Source organism: Scleropages formosus, chromosome 13 (genome assembly GCF_900964775.1).
Source record: "Scleropages formosus chromosome 13, fSclFor1.1, whole genome shotgun sequence".
Classification (NCBI taxonomy): Eukaryota; Metazoa; Chordata; class Actinopteri; order Osteoglossiformes; family Osteoglossidae; genus Scleropages; species Scleropages formosus.
The window spans coordinates 22,307,430-22,332,281 of NC_041818.1; the positions used below are offsets into that span (position 1 = coordinate 22,307,430).

General features: G+C 52.9%; 1 protein-coding gene across 8 annotated transcripts; it reads right to left on the minus strand.

The window, feature by feature from the left end:
- Nucleotides 1–397: 397 nt before the first annotated feature.
- LOC108923071 (phosphatidylinositol-binding clathrin assembly protein-like) lies at nt 398–23,135 on the minus strand. Of its 8 annotated transcripts, none has more exons than XM_029257268.1 (21): nt 22,742–23,135; nt 22,059–22,298; nt 15,424–15,566; nt 12,445–12,520; nt 12,223–12,325; nt 12,027–12,120; nt 11,771–11,882; nt 11,555–11,661; nt 9,756–9,803; nt 8,242–8,327; nt 8,029–8,152; nt 7,015–7,166; nt 6,491–6,594; nt 6,070–6,180; nt 5,440–5,553; nt 5,324–5,354; nt 5,087–5,228; nt 4,116–4,139; nt 3,318–3,374; nt 2,989–3,105; nt 398–2,723 (listed from the first exon to the last, which is right to left on the minus strand). In XM_029257268.1, the coding sequence occupies exons 2-21, from the start codon at nt 22,186–22,188 to the stop codon at nt 2,709–2,711; spliced, it is 1,890 nt and encodes a 629-aa protein (XP_029113101.1). In that variant the 5' UTR covers nt 22,189–22,298; nt 22,742–23,135; the 3' UTR covers nt 398–2,708. The 8 variants fall into 8 exon arrangements, with proteins under 8 accessions (XP_029113101.1, XP_029113100.1, XP_029113102.1 ...); XM_029257267.1 differs by having other exon boundaries at nt 22,059–22,220; nt 22,352–23,135; XM_029257269.1 differs by having other exon boundaries at nt 9,762–9,803; nt 22,059–23,135.
- Between the last annotated feature and the right edge of the window lie 1,717 nt (nt 23,136–24,852).

Consider the following 24,852-nt stretch of genomic DNA (forward strand, 5'->3'; position numbering starts at 1 on the left):
AAAAGCCCATGATTTTTTTTTTTTATATGCAAATTGACCTTGATATTCCACTTTTATAAATAAGGATGTAGAAAAGGAGACGGTCATCTGGAAGGTGTGGGCCCGGCCTCCTTGCTGACCAGGGCCGTGTTTGGCATCTGAGACAGACGGGGCTCGGGGGAGGCTTCCCCCCCCCCACCGTCCGTGACACACATTGACCCTGTACCTTTCATTTACACACACATATAACCAAAAAAATATATCGCACACTCAGAAAACAACAAGGGGAAAAAAAGGAAAAAAAAAAAAACTGTTTCAGGGCATGGATACATGGAGAATGTGAGAGCAGCAGTTTAATTCGGAAAACATGTCCAAAAAACGTGCGAAAACGTGCAAAAGTAAAAATAATTTTTTTTCCTTTTTTTTTTTTTTTTTTTTTAAACTTGGCAGGCGGACAGCGATTCAGATCCTCCAAAATGTGCGGGCCGTCTCTCTCTCTCTCTCTCGCTCTCCCTCTCCCCACTGAGATCAGGCCAGACCCCCCAGCGTCGGGCCAGGACTGCGCTCCAGACTGCCGAGAGAGGCCTGCGCCAGCGGCCCAGAGCTTCCCAAAAGGATGAGGGTGAAGACTCAGCATCAGCAACACAACAGATCATCCAAATACAACTGCAGGACACTCTGCAGCCGACAGACGGGGCTAGAGAGTCCAAATAAACCCCAGAGTGAAAAACAGAAATAAAGGCAAACACAGCATCACTGAATATAGACATTAAGAGTGGGGCTACTTCACCACACATATTTAAAGAACACACACATTGATCTTTTCGACATGAATGACATCATTGTGTATGACCTGATGAGCAGAATCCAGCTACCCAGTCAGCCAGTAATCGCTACGGTGGGTTACAATGGAAGCTACTAGAAGGTAGACAAAGACCACAGCTCGGCCTTGTCAGTTTTCCGGGTCTCGCCGACAGCCTGGCCTTTCTGCTTCCCACACACCATCGAACAGCACGATGACCCCACGCTCAAACAAGGACTACACACAAATCATGCGTTTTTTTTTAAAAGGGCATCCAAAACAGCAACACAAGACGGACCGTGCGCTCCGAGACGAGGGATTCCCCGAACCCCGCGGCCCTGTGTCACCTCTGGCCTCCCTCGGCGGCGACGGGCAAAAACCAGACAGCCGCGTGTTGGGCGGAAAAACAAGAGAGAAAAAAAGAGGTACCACAAATTTGCACCTCACAGAATTAGATTCTGTATCACGTTTAAGCACATGACGGCATCACTCACAAACTCACTCTCTCACACACACACGAGAACCATCTCCACTGATTCCTGGAATTCCAAAGTCCTCCAAGGGTCGGGTGTCCTGCTATTCTACTATTAGTCATGTGTTAATTTATCATTTCAGATGTCAAAATATGAATTTTTCAAAAACATTTGTAAAAATCTAGATCATCGACCCCCCCCCCTCCTGATGGCTGCTGTGTCAATCTTCACAGATTGAAGCCCCGCCTCTGTCCCGAAAACTAATAGGGGTTAGGCCTTAAGCCCCGCCTCTGTCTTCCAATAGGAGCTAAAGCAACTCCTGAAGGCCCTCCTTATAAGGCTGGAGTCTGAAGCCCCTCCTCTCTCATCCAATATGAGCTGAAGCCACTCCCAAAGCCCCTCCTTATGGGGTGGAGTCTGAAGCCCCTCCTCTCTCATCCAATAGGAGATTAAGCGACTCCCAAAGCCCCTCCTTATAGGGGTGGAGTCTGAAGCCCCACCTCTCTGTAAGCAGAATATTTAAGATTCTACCGTCATAGAACGTACTCTTTTCATAGAGACAAGCTTACACTCAGAACAGCTCCCGTGGTCACGATAACGCAATTGTGCAAAGTCACCGTACAGCAGCAGTGGACGGCAAGCGAGGAGGGACATAAAACCAAATGTTGATCTAAACAGGGTGTCCGTATCTCACCAGGAAGCGGCACCGTTCCTGAAAAACAGGCCCACACGCACAGGCACAAACACGTGCGCCGGTCACGCGATCCTGACGCAGCGCTCACTGACGACACACACACACACACACACACACACACACACACACACACACACACACACACACACACACAGATACAGAGGAGGTGCTCAGAGCTCCACAGCTTCAGTAAAGCCAACTTCTAGAAGACAAACAAGGGTTTTACTGGAGATAAAACTCCAGAATGGGAGACCAGGTGGTGGCGCACAGGCTGGGGTTCGGGCCCCTTTACGTCTCTCTGCATCTCTCTGGAGCCCAGACACTCTCTCATCAGTGCTCGTGTCCACAGAGATGGCCTTGAGCGTCCTCTGTAGAGGACGAGAAGAAGACTAGACATACAAATACATCAGGAAAGAAAAACAAACCCAACGTAGCACTGACCATTTGCCTTCACTGAATGACAAACACTTCCCTACCCTGGTAATGTTACTCATATAGATGTGGAGAACCCCTCCCCCCACCCCCACTGATGTAGAGTCTTTAAGTGATGAGCCAGTGCAGACCACAGTGGGGAAGATGCTTGCGGGGGAGGTGTAATGGTGCCAACGCGCCCTCCCCCTGCCCTTCACACCGCTCTTCCCCCGGTCTTGCTGGCTGAGCCTCTCTCTCCCTGGTTTTGGTGTCGCTCGGTGGTCCTCCTCCGTCGGCTCGTTTGGTGGTGTTTCCTGCCCGGCCCCCTCGCACAACCAGGCCCGGGATGCTACATGAACTGCATCTGCGGAGAGCAAAAGAGGAGGACTCCAGCGCACCTGGACCAGCTGAGTGAGGGTCACCGTCGACCAAGCCGTGGTGCCATCAGCAGAGCGACCAACATCTATGACCTGGTCCTGCAGCCAAAAGATGGCTGGAGGGTCTCGCATCTTTTATACACCCCCCTAACACACAAGAGCAGTGCTGAGAAGTTCTCAGGTGCTCCACTGAGTTTCTGGACCCGAGTCTTCCTTTAAGGCATGAAGAGATCCAAACGGCGGAGGACCTACCTGAGCACCTGGCATGGGAGCGAAGGGATTCGAGGGTCTGAGCACAGGCTGGTTGTACACGACGGGCTGGGGTGCGAGCACGGGGACCCCGCCCATCTGACCCATTTGGGGGGGCACCTACAGACAGAGATGAGCTCTTAGCGAAGTCCGCAGCAGCCTCCCACCCCCAGCGATCCAGATGACTCTTAACCCCCCTCAGAAAGAAGACACCATACGAGCACCTCACGGGTCACCACCTCCACGGTAAACACGGTAAAGAACGTAACAGTTGCCGTTACAGCAGACTAATAAAGACGTGACAGACGGGACGCACTGGCCACGTGTCTCACCATTCCATACACAGGCACTTGGGGTGTCGTCATGGGAAACGGCATAGCGGCAGGAGCCTGCGAAGAGCAAGGGAAACGGGTATGAGGGCACGGCGTCCACAGCGGGGTCAGGTCACACACACACACGGGCTTCACACCATCTCTACGCCGCGCACACACTGGCCGTACAGCAGCAGTTCTGCTCCGGTAAGGTGTCACCATGCTTCTGTGAAAACACGCTTCTAAAAGCTGAGTCAGCACTTTGAACTGAATGTTACTAGAGTATTTGGGATCATTTTCCCCTTACACCCTTCAGATACAACAATACCAATAAATATTAACTTCTAGCACAGATTTTAAATCCATATTCCCGAGGGGTTATTACATAAGTGCTAAGCGATCCGAACTGAACCGCAGCGCTATCTACAGGGTCGCAAACCGGAAAGCGCGGACGTCTTCGCCGTTAATCAGGGAGGAACGGAGAGCCGGGAAACGCGAAGAGGCCGAGGTACGGACCGCCTTCGGAAAAGCCGCACCCCGGTAATCGGGGTAAGAATGGAATCGGCTGAGGGAGACTGAGCTCACGGCGGCGAGATCTGCGGGGCTTCGCCAAAGAACAGCGAGACGCACGGCGGCCACAGGGGGGCGGCGTTGGCCCGACAGCGTGCGGCCCGGGGGGGGCCCCTTTCGACCTGGTCAATGGGGCAGGCGGAGCCCCGGGGGTCAGGTGAGCGGTAACGCGAGCCGCCGAACGACACACAAGACACGCCACGCAGATCAGATTACACCCACATTCCTGCGACCGGACAGTGTACTTACATAACCGGCATAGAACATTCCATTCTGCGGGTCAAGGAGGAAAGCGAGAAAGGAGGAGGAGGAGGAGCGTGAGGAGGCACGCAGACGTGATGAGCACAGTGGCAGGAGCAGCAGAAGAAAAAGCAGGCAGTTAGTGACAAAGTGACAGCTCCACAGAGCAACTCATCAGCTCTCGTGAAGAAACACGCAAAACTACCCCACCTCATTTACATTTATCCGGCGCTTTTCTCCAAAGCGACTTACAACGATAAGGTTACAATTATTTACCCATTTAGACAGCTGGGTAATTTTTCTTTTTCTGGAGCAATTTAAGATAAGTACCTTGCTCAAGGGTACTACAGCCAGAGGTGGGAATTGAACCTGCGACCTTTGGATTGTAGCTCTAACCACTACGCTACCAGCCGCCCCTATTTACACCAACAGGACCGGTGCGCAGGGCGAGGGCACTTGGCACGAATTTGATTTTTCAGTGAAGTGTTTGGCTAACAAGGGTGATGAGGAAACGAGCCCACGCGTCTCGGCGGCTCTTCGGCGGCACGGATGTAGGACCCCCGTGCGTTCGACCCCCGCAGCCGTTGCCCGGGTGGGCTCGCATTGCTCACGGGTGCCGTGCGTGGGAATTTTCTCGGCTTTGAGCACAAAGGGGCAGCTGGTTGCGTGGCGATTAGCGTTGCTGACTTCGGAACCAAAAGTCATCGGTTCGAATCCCACCTTCAGTACCCTTAAGCAAGGTACTTACCTTAAAATTACTCACCTGTAAAAATGGGTAAATAACCATCAGTCACTTTGGACAAAAGCGAAGCGATCCCCATACCCTGAGGAAGGTTCTGAACCTGAACTACTGCCGTGAAACCGGTGGAATAACGAGCCGAGCGGACAAAATGCGCCTCTGCAGCAAAATGCCCAGCGAGTATATAATGTACGGTTAATGATGAAAACGGAAGGTGTGTCGGGGTGCCACCGTGACTCACCATGTGTGCTATAGGGACGGGTGCCGCCGGCATAGGTGCAGGGGTCCAGGCTGTGGTGGCGGTGCCACCCAGGGCCTTCGACTGCCAGCCGGTGCCTCCCGTGAGCTTCTTCTCGCCCGGCTGAGTCCACTGCATGTCTGGCCTGGGGGGGGGCAAGGAGAGAGCGGCTGAGTGTCGGCGCGAGAACATCCCCATGAACACGTCCCAGAGCTGTGACGCTCTGTCCCAGACACTCACTTCTTAGCCGACATCCCTCCAAAGTGCAGATCTGTGGGGAGATGGAGGATAGGGTGAGTGAGAGCGGTGATCTAACACTGTAATGGAGACAGACGTTCAGTTGGGGAGGGACTCACTGCCCACGAGGCTGGCCAGGGAGGCGTCCAGGTCAGACGGCAGCAGCTTGCCTCCGCTGTACAGCGGCACGGGCGCTTGGGTCTGCGAGGGCACTGTGGGCTTCAGCAGGTCGCCTAGGAGACAGGGTCACGGTTAGGGTCGCGAACCGGGTGACGGCCACTCCCGCAGCCCGGCGCGCCCCCGCCGAAAAAGCGTCACAGGAGGAGCAGGGTCAGAGGTCTCACGACACGAGAGCCGAGAGGAATTTTCTGAAAAACGGCTGCAAGGAAAGCGGCCCCCCGCCTGAGAGAAAGGGAAAGAAGCCTTGGGGGGCAGTCCAGGAGGGCACGTGGGCAGCTCTGGGGGCACATCAGAAACCCCGCACCTCGGGGTCTCTGTAGGAGAGGGGAGAGGGTCAGGCGGAGGTAGTGTCCGAAGGTCAAGCAGGAGCCACGGAGCAGCGGGTTAGTGGAGCGGAGTGCCTTGCTCCCGGCAGCGAGCCGGTCGGTCGATCCGAACGGGCCGAACCGAAAAGAGCCGAGGGACAGGAGAGCCGGGAGCGCGAGACAGCGGCGTGGCACAGAAAGGGGGCGGAGCCCCGTGAGGCAGGATTAGCCACTTTAGTTTGAATGTCCTCTGGCGGCTTTTACCGGCTGCAGGCTCTGCGTCATTACTGGCTGCATTAGTGCCGAATATGGCATCGAAATCTACGTTCATGGCCGCCCTGGGCGCCATCTGCTGGGTGGGAAAGGCCTCCACACCTGGAGGATAGAGCAGGGACATATGGGGTCACAATCGCTCGTCGTCCAGGGCTTCCGTTCCAGCGCTTCTGGGTGTCTGCGGTGGGTATCGGCTCCGCCCCTTCGTACCCCCCGACCCCAGCTCCGCGATCCAGAGCAGGAGAACCGCACCTCGGAGGAACTCTGCCTCAGACACACACTCGGGACGCAAGCTGAACACGCCTGGACCGCAAGTCCACGAGTTTCACGAGTTTCCAAACTGAAATTGCTAAGAACATGAGAATAAATGGGCGGAGCCACACGAGCGGCGATGAGGGAGGGCCAGCAGTACCTCCCCAGGCAGTGCTGGGCACCGTGGAGATGGACGGCGTGCTCTGCACCGTGGGAACGAAGGCAGGCTGGAGGTCAAACAGGTCGCCGGACAGGTCCGCCACGCTGCAGAGGAGGGACAAAATTGGGGACAGAGGGATCAGCACCGCAGGGGGTCATCCGTCTCATGGCCGCCGTCCAATCAGAGAGTCCCGGAGCACCACAATACTCACACGCTCCCCTGGAAAGGAACTTGACAGGTGTGTCCAAAAAATACCGACCGAGAGCTCGCAGAACCATGTCCGCAGATTCTCTAAAAACTGTATGTAAATCATTCCGGTCGAAGCAAATGTCACTTTTTATGTTTGACATTTTTTTCCATTTATTTTATACATTTTTATCTCACATTTCAACAGGTGAACCTCTTCATCACACCCCTATGTGTCACAAATAAATGTGATGAATACATAAACGTTCTCATTCGATACTGGGGTCCATTATTACACTTCACTTCTGAGATGCTGTCCGGTTGCCATGGCACCATACCTGTTGACGGGGGGAGCGGGGGCAGGGACGGGGGCGGGGCTGGAAAGGAGGTCCATGGCGGCACTGTGGTGGCTGGCGTTGCCGTTGCCTAGCGACTGCGAGCTGGGAGAGCTGCCGGGCGTCTGCATGCGGATCTCCTTCAACCGTTGGTCCTGGGGGGTCAAGGAGGGTCGGACGGTGACACACCGATGCGCCTCGCTCATTAATCAGCGCACCCTTGAGGCGGCCAGGCCAGCAGGGGGCGCAGCGGCTAAGGAAGAGCACTCGTGATCGACAGGTGCAGTAAGAAAGCGCGGCTGATGGGTAAGAAACTGTTTTACAGGGAAAAAGCGACATGATGCTGACTTTTATTTTTAAGAGTCTGTGGGTTTGAACCCCATAAATGAGTCTAGTTTGGGATATTCGGGAGTCTTTCTGAAGGGTCGGCGGATTCAATTTGCCACGAAGAGGTACAAACGAGGGAATGGCCATATTGTGCCTGTAAATGTCTGAAATTTGTGTTCAACTTGTGTTTACTTTCTAATCGCTTCTGTAATTTTATTGGTATTATGAGCAGCGGACGCAAAGCAAACGATTCCTCGCACCGTGTCGGGTTTTGCGAGGAACGACGTAACCGGAGCCGCCGCGCTTTGTTTCCGGTATCGACGTTATAACCGAGCTCGTTCTATCGCTCCGTTTGGCCGCACGAGCAGAAAAAGGGGAGGAAACCCTTGTGCGGCGAGAAGAAGTAACACACACGTCAGCGCTGAAGGCACGTGAGGCAAAGTGTTAATGAGCGCCCGACGCGGTAACGACAGCGACGCACAGAAACACGCTTCCGTGGCCGATTCGCTCGGCACGTCGAGCGTCTCCGGCGGCAGGAGCCCCTCGCAGGAGTCCCGAGAGCCTGCAGCGGTCTCACAGCAGGGGGGGAAAGGGTGTGTGTGTGTGTGTGTGTGTGTGTGTGTGTGTGTGTGTGTGTGTGAGAGAGAGAGAGAGAGAGATCCTGCCACCCTCCCTTCCTCGCCTCCCCACCTTGAGCGCCTGCAGCCTGGCCTGCTCCTCCTCCAGAGCCTGCTGCTTCTCCTTCTCGTCCACACGGCTGATGGACACACCGGTGCTGGACAGCGAGGACACGGCCGTGGACAAGGTGCTGGCTCTGCGGGGACACGCGCCACAGCATCGTGAGACGGGTCGGGATCGTCCTCTCCGTGGTGCGGGCGGAGAGCGGGACCGCCGGCGCCGTACCTGCTGGCTGCGGAGAACTCCTTGATCTTCCTACCCTCCAGGGAGGCCAGGTGCTGCTCCAGGGCCTCCAGGAGACTGCTGGGAGCCTGTGGCAGGAGCGAGGGGCGGCCGCAGGTCAACGCACTCGCGCACGCGCACGCACACACATTGCAGCGGGCACACGTCACTTGATGCGGTCCAAAGTTTCACACCACTAAGCGCAGAGGCGTCACGGTCCTGCGGGGTCGACCGAGACGAGCGGAGAGGAGAGAGAGGACAGGGCCGGTCAAAGGCGCTCGCCGCGTTAGCAGAGGGACGGCGGACGCGAGCGGTCGCTCCCTAGGAGGCGCTGGAGCAGACGGCCGAGAGCGTTAACCGGGATTTGGCTCCCAGTTAGACTGCGTAAAGCGTTCGTTATAAACCGGCCGTCAGCAGCTCCCAAGTTCCCTGCCCCTCGAGCACAGCGAGTTCCTCCGTTCTCGCCACGCCGCTAAAATTAAAGAAGGACCGAGGCGGGAGGACGCGTGAGATAACGCGATCCGATCCAGCCGATCCATCTGGGCCAATCGGGGTAAAATCCAGCGAGCGAGCCCTCGAGGCGCCGCTCCGGATTGTTTGCTTTTGCACGCTGCTCTGTGTCGGCGGCTCGCCGGAGCAGGAGGAGCGGCCCGACCCGGTCGGAACTGGCGGCGGATGGAGGCGGGGCTCGGCCAGGCCCCGCCCAGACCCAGTAACCCCACCCACTCTGACTGGCACGCCCGTGTTCTGTTCTGCGGCACGTTCCGGCGCATTGTAAGGAAGGAAGGCAAAGCGGCTTCCCGCGAGGATCTGAACCTCAACTCCAGAGACAGAAAAGCAGTAACTGAAAATGTAACTGAAAGGACGAAATAGCTGCGGATAGAGAAAAGCAAGGAAGGGAAAGAGAAAAGAGACCCGTAGAAAACCATTTCCTGCCGTCACCGCAGCTTGTTTTGGCACCAGTCGGTGCCTGGTGCCCACCGGCTTAACAGACCCAGAGGTCACTGAGAGCGCACCGCTCACAGGCACCTGCACAGGTGTCTCCACCCGAAACCCCTGCGGTGCGTCATCTGCGCCGGGGGGGCGGAGCAGCGCAGGTCTTATTTTACCACGGTACCCAACGGAGCACTGCCTACTGCCATAAATACTCAACACGAGAGCAGCTTGCTGTCCTCGATCACTGGGTCGCACTATTTTAACGGCGCGCCGCCGTACGAAGCGCACCGGAGAAGATAAACTGGCCGTCATAATAATAATCACAGCATGACGGATGGCCATAATTAGAGCGCCGAAGAAGCAAAGGGTACAGGGAACAGCTGAAGAAGCTCTCCGCGAGCGCATCGCAGGGGTGAACGGCGGCCGGACGAAGAGCGCGGCGATCCGGCCGAGGGTGCGAGGTCAGGAGAGGGGAAGGAGAGCGCGGGGAGGGGAGGGAGGAGGGAGGGAGGGGGGGAGGGAGCAGGAAATGACAGCACTTCTAATGGAGTCACATGGAGAGAAACCAAAATGAAACGTACACTGACCTGGGTCAGATCAGGGATGTCACCCTGATCAATTCCAACTTGCTGTGTCACAAGAAGGGGGGGCGAACGGAACCGAAACACACAGAACGAACAACACGAAACCACAGGAACACAAAGGAAAAAAAATACAACAGAAGGGTCATTACTTCTCATGCAGCGGCTGTGAAGGAACCAAAGCAACAGAAAACAGGGGTTCTCGCATGCCCACACGTGGAGGAAACGCGACACATGGCTGTGCACATGGAGATGTCCGGCCGGCCACCGGCGGGGAAAAGACGTGTGACTGTAGGGCGGGAAACATCCAAAAGGGATGCAGATGTTGCACTGCACGAGGGACGGTCACAGCGAGGACAGTCGCTCTCACACCAGACACGCCACTCTAGACACTAGATGAGCCTCATCCCTCAACACCACTGAGTGTCAATTAACTCACGTGCCTTAATGAGAAACTGCTCCACTGCTGGCGGAACGCTAGTTACGGGACCGTAGCGCCGAGCGAGAGCGCGAACTCGTCCCTTTCCGAGGAGACGGTGACTGTGACGCAAAGTCCCCGAGCTGCACCGAGGGGGAAACAGCTGAAAACTGTTTTAAAAAAAAAAAAAAAAGCGGACGTGCCCCCTCTATGGACTCTAGCAGACCCCCCTACCCTCCACGACCAGCAGGGCACGGTTTAAGACGTGTGTTAAGAAGCAGCTGGTAGCGTCGTGGTTAGAGCTGCTGCCTTTGGCCCAAAAGGTCGCGGGTTTGGATCCCACCTCTAGCTGTCGTACCTTCAAAAAATTACTCGGCCGTATAAACGGGTGGATGGTTGTATCCGAACATTGCGAGCTGCTTCGGAGAAAAGCGTCAACTAAATGTAAGAACGCAGCGCGTTCTGCCGTAACGCCATAGCTGGGTTCCTATGAAACATCTCATTATGCCGATTTTTTTTTTTTTTTTTAATAAAAGTAAGTTTCAATGGGGAAAAACAGACGGGGGGGGCCACAGCACGCAGATTACAGTAATGAACACCGTCTAAAAATTTGTCGGCAACACAAAATTAAATTGGAAGACGGTGCAAAACCGATCAAAACCATCAGTATGGGGGGGGGGGGGAGTATGAAAATAATGAGAGAATATGCAATTTGTTGCACTTGGTTCTTTGGGTTTTTTCAAAGCACTATAATATCTAATTCTGTTCGAGAGGTATGGTCTTGCATTCACCACTCATCCGACCTTGGGCTCCTAGAAGGCTTCTTTACACCAGCATCACCTTGGTCTACTGCATTTAACTGTAATACGGTCGATCAAAATTAAGCAATAAATTTAAAAAAAAAAAAAAAAAAAAAAATGGTGCAAGTCTGAATATTTGGGCTGGGATCATATTATTCCCAAACCGCCGTCGCGGAAGTTTGGGCTATGCAAATCGCATTCCTCTATTTATCGGATAAAGCCAAACCTCATAATTACATTTACACTTATTCATTTAGCAGACGCTTTTCTCCAAAGCGACGTACGTCTCAGAGAAAATACGATTTGTGCGTTACGTTAGGAGAAGGAGACGTAGCTGCAGATGTGTGACGTTAATTAAAACTCGTGCTACAGCAGAGCTGACCGTGCGGTTCAACCGCGGGGTCACGATCACCGTAACGGATCACCGCGTTCGCCTTGGATGGTTCTACGACGGTTTTATGCAGCACAGACCCAGGGATGCCAGAGAGAGAGAGAGAGAGAGAGCCCTTAACTACACCTGCACAAAATATATCCAAAAAATAAACCCAGCACTCAAGAAACGGAACAAGACGGCGTTCTACCTCGGCTACTTTAAGGAACTCGGACAACTTGGTCATCCGGAGGAGAAATCTCTTATAAATGTCCAGGGCGTCTTTGCACTGGTTCTTCTTCATATCAAAATATTTCTCTGGGTGGGAAAGGGAGAAAAAAAAAAAAAAAAAAAAAAAGAAACGGGGGATTAGCGAGAGAAAGTAGAGCGCGAGGACAGTCGGCAGAAGCGCCCGAAGGCGACGCACCGAGCAGGTTGATGACTCCTTCGTTGTAGGCAGCGAACAGGCGGATGGAGTCCTTGAAGAGGAGCATGAAGGCGGCGTTGATCACCCCGTTGGTGAGCTCGTTGGGGTTGGCCTTACGGAGGGGTTAAAGGCAGACAGGTCACGCACTCGTCACACGCTCGCAATCGCATAAGGGTTTACCAGTAGACGGAGGCCTACGCACAGACGCCAAAGTGACGGGTCTCTACCCGTGCGGACGAGATCGTTCTCGAGGTACCTGGAAGTCCAGCAACGCGTCCAGCTGGTTCTGGATGATCGGCAAAGTCTTGAGCAACTTCTCCGTGTTCATGGTGCGCATCACTCCGTCGACGCTTTCCGGAAGGAAGATGCACACGTTCACGTAAGACCTTCTCCTTCCCAGGCCATGGAGCACTAGGAGTGAGTGTGTGAGTGTGAGTGTCTACAGGTCTTACCCCCTTTTCATTTTCGTGAAGTCGACGGCCACCAGCCTGTAGGAGAGCGCCTTCTCATTCAGGTACCGGCTGTAGCGCCTGATGAAGGTGGACATGTCGTAGCCTGCAAGAGAGGAAGCGGCTTTACTCCCGGATGTTGTAGGACACAACGGCAGCTTCCACAGTCCGCGTCTCGGCTTCACGTCCCCGAGCCCGCAGCGTATTCGGAAGGCGGCGACCAACCTTGCAACGCGCCTTTGTCCAGGAAGTTGTTCAAGTTGAAGAGTGTGTTTCTGGAGGCCAGATACTGGATGAACCTCTGAGGAAAGGGACGAGTCCAAAAGTGAGACGGAAGAAAAGTACCACCGCGTTTCGACCACAAGACAGAATGCATTGGGTGCAATCGCGTGCGCGTGTGTGTGTGTGAGAAGCGGGAGGACGGCTCTCTGGCAAAGGAACACGCAGTTGTACGACACACCATCACGTTCACATCCGCCCCTTGATTTCGAGTGTTTGGTTTTCTGCTGCCAAGGGGCCAAACTGGAGCCATTTCTACAGCTTCCCACAGAACAAGCACCGCCAAGGGGAGGAACCGGGAGGCGCTAGAGCTTCAGGGTAGAGAGACGAGCCAAAGCAAACCTCCTCGAGGGGACACTGGTGGGGGATGGGTAACGTAGGAAGCGCCGAGGAGCGGCATACAATAGACGGCGTAACGGCGCCGACCACCTCGGTTCTTTCTAGAAGGGATAGGAAATGGGCTCAGACGCCGGTCGGTCCGGTCCCGTCGCACTGAACTACAGCGACGAAGCCTCATATTTTCATCATCGCGGCAACTGGGTAGGAATCCTAATGCGTGACCCAGGTGTTCACCCAAAACCATCAGGACATTATAACTTCATAATGGTTCATCGTAGTAGTGAAATGTCATTAAGGGCTCTATTCTGAAGTTCAGCGACTCGTGTTATGCGCCGATTTTGATTTTACGAGAGTAATTGCATTCGCCAGCGGAGGAATTAAACCGAAGGCAGGACTCTTGCTGAAATACCGTGATCCGAATGTACTCATTAGAAGAATCACAATCTGACCGTTTTGTTCTCATTTTTGTAACTTTAACCGAACATTTAAAAGGCACTTTTAATGGTTAGAATTTATACTTGGATGCCTTTGTGTTACAAGAAAGTACTATGGTTTTACATTTACTATAATCTTACCGGAACGTTCAGATGCTTTCTAGAACTTTGAACTGGACATCTGTTACTCTGCACTTTACCCGAAGCTTTTCTCCAAAGCTGCTCACAGTGATTTATCCATCTATACAACTGGGTAATTTTACCAGAGCGATTCAGGGTAAGTACCTTGCTCAAGGGTACTACAGCCAGAGGTGGGATTTGAACCTAGAACCTTTGGGTCCAAAGACAGCAGCACAACGCTACCAGCTGCCAGTTTATCAGAAGATCCAAACGATGTGTAGACCTTAAACAGAGTGCACCGATCTGAACGGCTGTTGAGCTGTTAAAACACGTACGGTTTTGTTTAACGTACTGTATTTTAGCTTTGATTATATGTACAAGAAGATGCAGAGCAGAGAAACATGCCCACACGACGGCGCTAGAACACACGTCACGCTGTGACCGGAAGCGAGTCGGACGGCGGTGTCGGCGAGCCGGGGGAGGGGGGGGGGGAAGAAAAATCAATGCTGTAACAAACTCCACTTAAAGGCAAGAGAGCAGCGCCACAAAGCGGGCCGTATTTGTGCTGACACTCAGCTCAGGTGCTCCGCTGTGTTCGCTCCACTAGCCTACTTCCTCACGGCCCGCACGGAGGCTTCGGAACGAGCCCCGATTCGGAGAGACCCTCCCGCCGGAGCGGCGGCGTCCAATGCGCCGATGTCAGATTAATCTCTCTGTGAGCCGAGGACAGCGGACTTCGGCCGAATTGCCACTATCGCAGCCAGAACAAGGCAAGATAAGGCGATCGAGGGGAAAGGTGGACCGGGGTGAACCGCCCCACCGCTTCCTCGCGTGGCAAACGCCACGTCCCTCCCTTCAAGGGCGTCTCTCTGGCATTTACACTGCGGCCTCCACCTCCACAATGCAAACAGAGCTCCGCGACTTCACATACAAGGTGGGGGGAGTCGGGGAGGTCAAGCACCGGGGAGCCGAAGACCTCGCTTTACTGCGGAACCCAACATCTGGCCCCGAAGCACGGTGCCACTCGGCTCATGAGTTCAGAGAAAAAGAACGGAAGTGACACCTCATCTTGGAGCGTTGTCATCCAAGGGTAGGGTAGGGTAGGGTAGGGTAGGGTAGGGTGGGGGGGGGGGGGGGGGGGGGGGGAATGCACTGAAACACCAGTGACCTTCACGCAACACTTTAGGGGACAAGACTCCACAAAATATCGAGGGCCACCGACAGGGTCTATAAAACACCGAGGGGTACCGAGCAAATCGGGGTCAATTCCAAATCAGGAGGGAAACGACACTTTTCGGAAAGAGATAACAGAAAATGCGACTTTAAAGACATGATGAGGGCGGGAACGGCGAGCTCCCGGCAGCGGGACCGGACCCGATCCCGCTCCAGAAACGACCAGCCGAACTGCACGATGGTTCACGGGATGCGCCCCGCTGCCACGTTTTGAGGAATCGGGAATTTACTCTTTTCTGCCCTCCGATTGGCCAATAGGACTTCCCCCTTTTCCATTTACCTACGCAACACCTCACAGCTTGTTTGCAAAACCGCACACCTGTAGTAAAATCAGACTGATTAATCTCCACACGCTAATGAGATAGCACCTGCTCCCAAAACCGGAACCCAGATCGTTTGCAGCTGAGGGTAATGACAGTTGAGGGGTGTGGCCAGAGAGATGGGCGTGGTCATAAAGATGGGCGTGGCCAAGACAGGCAGTTTCTGTGTTACCTTCAGTGTTTTTCCACTGACAAGGAAGCAGCGAAGGCATGTGATCTTCCACGCTTTATCACAATGGCTACAGTCTGGGCGAGACTTTATGGAGATCATCGCCAGTGTGCTGATATGACGCGCCCCGAGCCTCGAGCCCCACTATCTCCAACACCTTTCCCACCCACCCGGGCTGGGGGTAGCGCACGAGCCGCGTCCCTCGCGTATGATCCAGCCGCCCAGCCATGCCGTTTGCGTGTGTCTGGTGAATGTGTTGTTCTGCGTGCGCGTTTCCTTGAGGAAAAACTCACAGTGTTCTGGGACTCACCTCATTGCCGTACATCATGAGGTGGTGAGTGGTGATGAGGGCCTTGAACACCACCACCCAACTGCTGTTGGCCGTCCTCTCGAAGAGTGTGTCAGCCATCTGGGGGATGTTCACGTTCATCTCGCTGGTGCAGTGGATCAGATCTGCAGCACGCACACACACACACACACACACACACACACACACACAGAGCGTTCATCAGTCCAAGGCCTTTCTCAAGCATCTTGTTCAACACTTGATTGGTCGAGAGCGGAGAACACACACCACAAAGGCCCAAGTTCCACTGGGCATGGATTTACTTAGCAGGCATTTATACAGTTTGCCAATCAGTCGCTCAAGGGTACAAGAGTTGCGCTATGACTTCCACAAGCCCACAGCACCATGAATAAACACCCCACATCCTGGCCCAGGATAAGAGGAATAAATCCAGCAGCTTCCATAGAAAACACATGCGCCAGCGACCCAAGTCCACATGTTCACGAATCCATTCATTCGCATCCTCTAGCTCTTGGCAGCTTTCAGGCCTCTTTCCCGTAGCCCGAGAAATACGGCTGAACGAGAGCAGCTGCCAAGCGCGGTGACGGAGAGCAACCGTAAGATTGCATTGACCATGAATCAGCCATTTCCTGTCCTATCAAACAGAGGCGAGTCTGAAAGCTCCTGTCTGGAGAATGAGAGACGTTTCATCCAGGCAATCTAAGGGGAGCCGCATGATGCGCAGTTTAACAATCCCACTCCGTCTGGCAGGCGGCTAATGTGCAAATCCACCCGCTAAAGATTTTCCTGTCAGGTGCCTGATTGTTATGGATTCCTCCGCTGGGGTTGTGGTTCGTCGGGGAGCAAGCGGCCTGCAGGAGACAAATTAAACCAGGAAAAAGGAGACCTGCCGTTACCTGCACCCAGAAAACGCGAACTTGACGGACGCGGTGCTGCGGCACGTCAGATAAGATGAGGGAAAGCGGAGAGGTGCCCCGGTGCCCCGTTGCCACGGAGCAGACACGGCCCTACGTACATACGAAGCGGTACGCGACCTAGGACGTGGGTCTCATGTTGCCTGTGCGAGTCCTTGCCTTCAGCAAGGGATTTAGCCAGAACCCGTCCGTCCAATCCCTCCGATTTCATCCTTTCCCTTCCTTTGTCAAGCGACCCGAGGAAGAACACTTCCATCCACGCAAAAGCGAACCTACGCTTGCGTTCACACGCATTCGTTCAGCGGACGCTTTTCTCCGAAGCGACGTACGTCTCGTACAATTTGCACATTACATTAGGAGAAAGCGAGACATGGTTTCAGATGCGCGATTCTTAAGTACGGTTTGTTTCTTTCACCACATGCACCAACGTTCATCGCACGAGTAGCTGCGTTAAACTTTATCGGAATATTGACGATTCCTGATCACCTTCCTAGACCGACCTTCCTTTTTTCTGAGGTACATATAAACATTTACTCTACGTTACAGGAGTAGCTGCGTGAAGGTTTATCCGGGGATGATCTTAAATTTATAGTGCATGAACATTCAGACCTTACATGAACTGAAGAGATCATGGGTGAAGTGAGTCTGGAAGAGGTCAGTTTTAAGACCCTTTTTAAATGCAGACAGAGATTCAGCAGTTCTGAGTGAGAGGGGGAGGTCGTTCCACCACAACGGAGCCAGAACCGAGAACCTCCGCGCTTTACCTTCTGTGTGCGGGACCACCAAGAGGGTAGATGCGGAAGAGCGTAGCAGTCTAGTTGGGGTGTAGCGGATGATGAAGTCTTGTAGATATCTGGGAGCAGTTCTATTGATACTTTTGTAGGCCATAACCAGGGTCTTAAATTTGATCCATGTAGCTACAGGAAGCCAACTTAAAAAGCCTTAATAAATAAACAAACAAACAAACAAACAGGCAGCCTTCTGGTCAAAAGCCTGAGCTTGTGATGGGAAGGGTGCAAGGTCAACCAGGATAAACCTAGGATGCTACCAAGAGTTTTAAGTCAAGTCCTTAACCAGACCTTCTTCAGGAGAAAATCCAGATGCACGAAAGAAAGACTGCACAACAGTCAGCTATTTAAATAAATTTGGAAAAGAGCTAAGAGCCTAAATGAATTTGAGATGTGAAGACAGCTGCGATAAACACTTCCCTGGAGTCTGTTAGCTGCTGCAGAGATGGGATTTCCAAAATCTGGAGTGAATCTCCATGTGGGAGGCGCTTTTTGGTGACCAGGTGCTCCTAGGGTAACAACAGCTGCATTGTGGCCAGAAAGTGGCCAATACCTCCCTGAGACCTTTCAATGAGCACTCGCATTCTCCTGTCACAAGTACCAAAGGCTGGAATTCCAGCGATGTGAGGCAGTAAAGCAGCCTGCTGACGTCCCCGGCCTCCGAGTGATATTGTTCGCAGCTCGCAAGTGACTGAAAAGCGTGGGGGGGGGGAAAAAAAAACTGCCCGAAAACATGCCGTTGGGAAACAAATTGATATCTTAGGACATGTAAGACATTTGCGAATTCGTGGCGTTGATGAGCCGAAGTCAAATTTTTGCAGAGATTTGAGCCGTTTCAGTTAATTCCACTGTTCCTACCGCTTAAAATTACAGCAAATTCGGTGTTTTCTGTGCGTTTTCCATCCGTTACGATCGAAACGCAACACCGATCACGAACCGTACGATGACAGGGTGACGCGGTTAGGCTACTCAGCATCCCAAAAACAACAGCAGACCTGGAAAAGGAAATCACTTTCATAAAAGAGCGTTTCTCTACAGGCTCGTTTCGGCATTCGGCGTCCGCGAGCGTCTATAATCGGCTAAATCCAACGCGCGTGTAACGAAACCACCTAATCGCATGACTCAACGGGACGTCACGAACCCTTCAACAACGCCAAACAATGAAGCAGAATTGCTCACACACGACACTCCATTGTGCGGCGCGCACACACTCTGCAGAGCGGCAGGTGACTCCACCCACTATAGTGAGACGGGATAAATGAGGGGTGGAAAATTATCTGTACACACTGGCGACGGAGGTCTAAAATGTATCCGGAATACATTTAAGAATAGAAGTGCTGTCCTCTGCTACTTGAGATGGAAGTCGCAGATGTGGGACGTGTTTTCTGGACAGAGACGTCCGACGGGACCCATCGGTTGGGATCAAGGTTCCCAGCTCGGGCTTCTCGGAGCTGCAGCTCCCCAACGTGGCGGCTGACCTTCCTTCACGAGCATCACGTCCCTGGGTCACGCGGGTTGAGCTGCTCGCTCCAACCAGCAGGACGGCAACGTCTTCCATGAGGAAACGGAGATCATTACATAAGTGCTTCGCCCTTCCCGACGGAACGGGCCTCAAGAGCGTAGAGCGTAACTACAGTACGTGAGCTGCGCCGGAGAGGTATCCCGCTGTGTAAACGGCCCAAGTGTTAAAATTTAAACCAGTTGCTCCGAATGAGCAACCAAACCCCCACGACACGAGGCCCTCGGAACAGTCGTCTTACGCAAGGCGAAAAATGCCAGAAAAACGACGTCAGCGAGCGCAAGGCGGCTAACAAAGCAAACAGCCAAACAACAAAGGAGCTGCTCGCGTGTGCCAGCTCTGTTTGCCGAGGCCTCTCCTGCACCGCCGCATGTGCTTCCCGCTCCCAATATGGCTGGAGAAATTATGCAAAACAGCAGCGCATCTCACTCCGCCACCCACCGAGCAACCGAAATAGGTGTGCAGGGTTCAAAGGAATGTTCCGGAACATCCCTTCAGCTCGCAATCATCTGCTGAGGATCCATTTCCAGAGCGCATCATTACGGTATTTTCCATATGTTTGATCCCGTAAAGAGTTAAAAGGCGAACGCCTGGTTGTAATGTGCATGGACCACCTACGGACGAGTGGAGCCAGCGCTCTCCGCTATTGGACATTTGGCTGTACTGTACGGACCCCCTGCCGAGTCCCTAATGATGCAGCAATGCTGCACACAGCAGTTCAGATGCAGGGAAGCGGCCCGGGCAACGCCGGGACGCTCCAAAAAGAGCATGACGTACTGTCGGCACCCGCCAAACAGCTTACGCTGCTAAAAATACCGCACATCCCCCCCCCCCCCCGCCGTCGCCATCATCCCACGGGGCACGTGGGGACGGACACGGCGAACGTTCCCCGGCCAATGCTCCCAGGTATACACCAGCTGGAGGGCAGCTCAGGCCACTGGGACATCACAGCTTGGCTGCACGGCTAAGAACGAAGTCCTGGCAAGTTCCGAGGGCACTCATCGCGTAGATATAGAACGAGCAGAACTGCTCGAGCCCAGCGAATACAACAGATAAGAGAAAGGCTGCGCAGAAAAGTGGAGACGTCCAAACAAGGATGGAATATGAACAGCATTTCATAACGAAACACGGTGAGTGTCTGATAACTGTGCCCCGGAAGAGCTTTTGTTGAAGGCGCCACGTTAGACGGCAAGGTTTCGGCCGCTCCGTCTCTTACTGCGCTACTGCGGTGACTCTCATGACCCTGTAGTCCTTGGACAGCCAGTCTCAGATGGTCTACATTCATATGACTGATACTTTTGTCTGCCGGGATTTTTAAGTTGGTTGCATCTTGATGTCTATATAACGTGACAACAGACCACACTGTAATACACTGTTTTACTATGAAGAATGTACAAATTAAGGTCCACAGGTTTAATGTAGAGAGAGGAGTCTTAGGGCACAAGACGCTCACCATGACCCGTCCACACAGCCCTCACCTTCCCAACACCACTGAGCTCCTGCTTACAACATAATGTGATCACCATATGTAGCTGCTACTGTGTGTGTGTGGGGGGGGTACAGTAATTATTTATAATGTTCCATCAGGATTGAAAATTGTTAATATTGGCAGACATGTAGAAATGTGCCTGCTGGCAATCTGAACAGCATCCCCCCCCCCCCAGTTGGCACGTTATTCACTGGTTTATTGCAACAAGTAAGTAGAGATGCTTGAGCAGCAGCTGCTGAGACCGGCTGCCTTGCGCCGTCCAGCTCCATGACAACGCCGAGACACACGTCCAGCTGCGGGTTCCGCTTTAGCGCCTCACCGCTGGGCAGCTCACGGAAACGGGCTCCTGTCAGATTCACATGGCAGTAGACCTTCCTACATGTAAGTGTCAGTATCTGATTTAACGGTTCTCCTGTTGGAAACGGATGCAAACATCAGCAGCAGGTGCATCCTATTGAAAGCATGTGAAAGCACCGGGTTGGTTTAGGCTGAATGACCTTTGCAGTTGCTGAAACGGCGATACACACAGAGGAAGCATTCGGGTCTGTGGTCTCAGGACACACACCTGCAGATGAAGTACCTCTGTCACGCATCCCAGATATTGTGTGATTTTACTACACGATCGACTGCGGTTCTGTACAAAGCTTACGATCGGGGTTTGGGGTTAGAGTTGATGTAACACTGACGGTCACGTGTCTCTTGACCCAAACAGAAAGCTGGCGTTCTGACATTCGCACGGGGACGAGATAGATTGGGAAAATCCTCACTGGCTGTGATGTTTACCGCGCCGTCTCCCACGGTATCCAAAATCTCACCCCAAAAAAACGTGCAAATTAACGTACGTGACTTTGAATCCGAGAGACTGGGCTGTCACTTTTGACAGGCGATGGAAAAAGACAATTTTCCACCGAAGGCTGGGCTGCGACTGGATGTCTGTGTGGAGTTTGCATGTTCTCCCTGTGTCTGCGTGGGTTTTCTTCAGGTGCTCTGGTTTCCTCCCACAGTCTAAAGACATTCTGTTCTGCTTCACTCATAGTGTGTGAGTGACAGAGAGAGAGAGAGTGTGTTCCACTGATGTATGGATGAATGTAAGTAGTGTATCTAGCAATGTAAGTCACCGCGGTGAATAAGGTATGTGGACTGATAACACTACAGAGGTCATTGGAAGTGGCTTCGGATAAAAATGCAGTGATGTAAATGCGGACACTCCTGCTTTTACCTGGAATTTTACTCTTTAAACTTCACTGAATGGTCGTATTGACGGCTGTTACACGAATGAAAATAGATAATAAAAGAAACGGTTCCGAATGTCCCCTGGGGGCGGACCAATGGTTGTCTGAGTCAGTAACCTGTCAGGGGACACAGCCCGGGTTCGAGTGGAAAACGCTTTGTGTTATTATAGTGGACTAAATCATGTTTAAATAATGAAATAATTATTATAATGTGATCACGGAAGCGGGTTCAGGCTAAATGACACGGCGCACATCGCCACCCGAAAGGCCCCCCGTCAGTGGTGATGAATGAACCCGAATGAACCTGAATGAAACGCGCGCGCCGGCGGTGGAAAATTACCCCCAAAAACTGGGTGCCGGCGCGTGCCGGGCGAACGCCTTCCTGGCTGACATACCCTGTTTTTTACGTGGATCTCCGCAATGAAAGAGAACGGCGTAGGAGAGCCCGTTGTTTTGTGAGGAGGAGGGGGGGTTCATGGATGCTGGCCCGTCCATTCACGCGCCCGTCACCGAAAATGGATCATCATGTATTCACCGGAACGGGACGATGCGCCACACACACACACACACACACACACACACACATATATATATACACCCCGCACGCTTCACGCGCCCCCTCAACATGGATCATGACATGTGCAATAAAGAGACACACGGGGTGTTTTAGGGGAGCCGGCAGCCAGGGGCACTTACAGTCGAGGTGCTTCCTCTTCGGTCCGCTCACTTCGTGCGTCGTGGCCTTGCACACCGCCTTGCTGATGGCCGAGCCGGTCATGCTGTGCTGAGCCGCCGTGATCCGATCCGTGATGGACTGTCCCGACATCGTGGACGTGGACTAACGATCCGGCGGAATTCCTTAACAAATTATGACGATGATGATGATGATGATGAGGAGGAGGAGGAGGAGAAGGAGAGATGCTCTCTCTTAAACGCCTGGAAAAAGACGGACACCCTCACGGACTGAGAAAACATGCAGCAAATACTACCTAGTGAAAAATGTGACTAATCCTGTGGTTCGCGGATGGTCAGATGTCCAGCTGACTCGCTCATCCGGTTAAAGGAGCAGCAGCAGCAGCAATATGATAATGCTAAATAATATTCCTGCTTCCCCCGGGCCAGTGTAGCAAAGCGAAACCGGGTTCACAGAAGTACCGACAAAGCAGACCGTTTGAAGATGTTTATCGGGGCGTCGCGAGCGGAGCGGAGCGGAACGGAACGGCAGACGGAGACGGAGCGCGTGTCGATACAAAGTAACAGCGCGACCGCCGAGCGTCAACGTGCGGAGCTGTCAACGTGTCACTTGGTCGCCTCTCGGCGAATTAAAGAGCCATCAAAGCGGCGCGCTTCCCCACACGGAACCCGAACGCATCGCTAACCCGTCCGTGTGTGAATCCGACCCGCTTGCCTGGCTTGCTTCGTTCGAGTCTACGCACACGGGTCCGAGTGGGACATGCCGGACCGACCGACCGACCGACCGCCGGGCTCGCGCCTAAAAGGAGAAGTGAAGTGATTGTCAGCCTCCTAATCTTGAGCACATCAGTCCGTTTCCGCCTCCTTCTCTGTCTCGGCACCCAGAAGCGAACGAAAGGCTCCGATCCGTCAGCTGCTCATGTCTGATCGGCGGCTCCCTGCGCTCCTTCCCGTCCTTCCCCGCGTTCTCCCCTCTCGGCTTTTTTTTTTTTTTTTTTTTTTTTTTTTTTTTGCGCTCGTGATTCCGGTTTATTTGAGAATGTATTATTACTGTAGACAAAATGGCTCCGCAGGAATCAGGTGATCAGAGGAGGGGCTGATGTGGTCGGAGCAAAAGCCGCGGGGGGTGGAGGCAGGGAAGGAGGGGGAGAGGAGGGGGGGGGTGATAAGGTGGAAATGCGATCGTCGCGAGAATCCGGCGGAGCTATTCCGAGTGGAAGTGCTTGACTCTCGCAGGAATCGCGTGTAGGTGCCCTAAATTAAGCCCAGCGATTTGTGACGGATCATTTGTTATTTATGCTGCCGGACAGAAGTCCTCACGGTCCATCAGGAGACATTTTAAGGTCGTTCTTTGCGAATGTGCCTCCAGCCCATCATGCCCTTGACTCAGAGCTCCCTGGTAGCCATGTGCTGCACTTGGGCTCATTTCACTCCCCCCCCCCCCCAACCCTTCAGCACTGCAGCACTGGAGTCACAAAATTTGGATAGACGAACACTAAATGTTGCATAATGTCAGTCCATTTCATAATGTCATTTCGCAATGGCACTTTGTTGCTTCGGTCTGATGAAAACACGCCGTAACACTTGCGGAGTAGTGTAGATCATGCCATGGGAACCGCAGCCTGAATACAGGCTACGCGAAGAGTTCAAACATGGGCGGGGGGTTGGGGGGGCTTTGAAGAGTCCCTGTACTGACATCCTCTGCCTGCTTGTGTTTAAAAATGCAATGCAAGGTTAATTTGCCATGCTGCAGCTCTCCGGAAATACAGTATAAAGAGAAAGTAAAAGCAGGGGTGTGAAGTCGGGCCCTTTAAAATCCGCAGGGCCCCAGCAGTCAAGTGATTAAACTTGTATTTTGGACAGAAAGTAACACAATCTGCACCTCCAGGTATAAGTGAGCCGAGCCTCGCGCTCTTCGGTGGTCCGCGTTCAAAAAGACTCGCATCTGTGAAGGCCGGGAGATGATATTTCCTATCCAAACAAGTTGGCCTACTTTAGTGCGATGAGGGTGAGAGCACGGTGGCAAAAGAGGAACCCAGAGAGCTTCTGCGGGGCCTGGCAGAGCTCGCATCTAACATCTGGGTAAACGGGAAAGAGTTAAATAATAGGTGTGGTTTCTCAGCTATGTTCAAGTTCTGCGGGAAGAAAACATCGCGACGCACGTCAACTACGCTGGACGTCTGTAGCAGCTCCCTGAGCCCTTAATGACCGTTTACAGAGGGCCGGGGAACGAAGATCGAAAAAGTGTCTCCAAGCTCAGCTGTAGGAAAAGAATGCATCGGTCGGTCCCTTCGCCCTCAGTCTGTCACACAAGCAGTGGTATTTTTTTTCACTTATTTACAGGAAGTGTGTGTCTACACAAAACTAACCAAGCCACATTGCATCTGGAGGATGTGGTCTGAAATACAAAATCTTGCAGGATTGCTATTCAAAGACAACACGCCTTAGGGCTCAAAACAGGTCAGCACACGTTTAGACATATGAACATTCCTCACTTCTCGCTCAGGATACTCCCAAGATGTCAAAGAACTGGAATCAGAGAGAGAACTTCATTATTACCTCTCATTCGATACATTCTCGGGTGCATTTAATTTAATTTTTTTATTATAATGTATCGCAAAGGGTGATCCTTTTCATCTTTAAAACAGAACAAGGTGATCTTTACCAGGGATTCTATTTCAATCAAGTCTTTGCATTCCACAGTCAGAAAAGCTGCAGATTATTTTACTGTGCACTATAACATAGGAACTGAATAAGCATAGGAAATATCTATCCTTTTTAAAATTTATATAAGTCT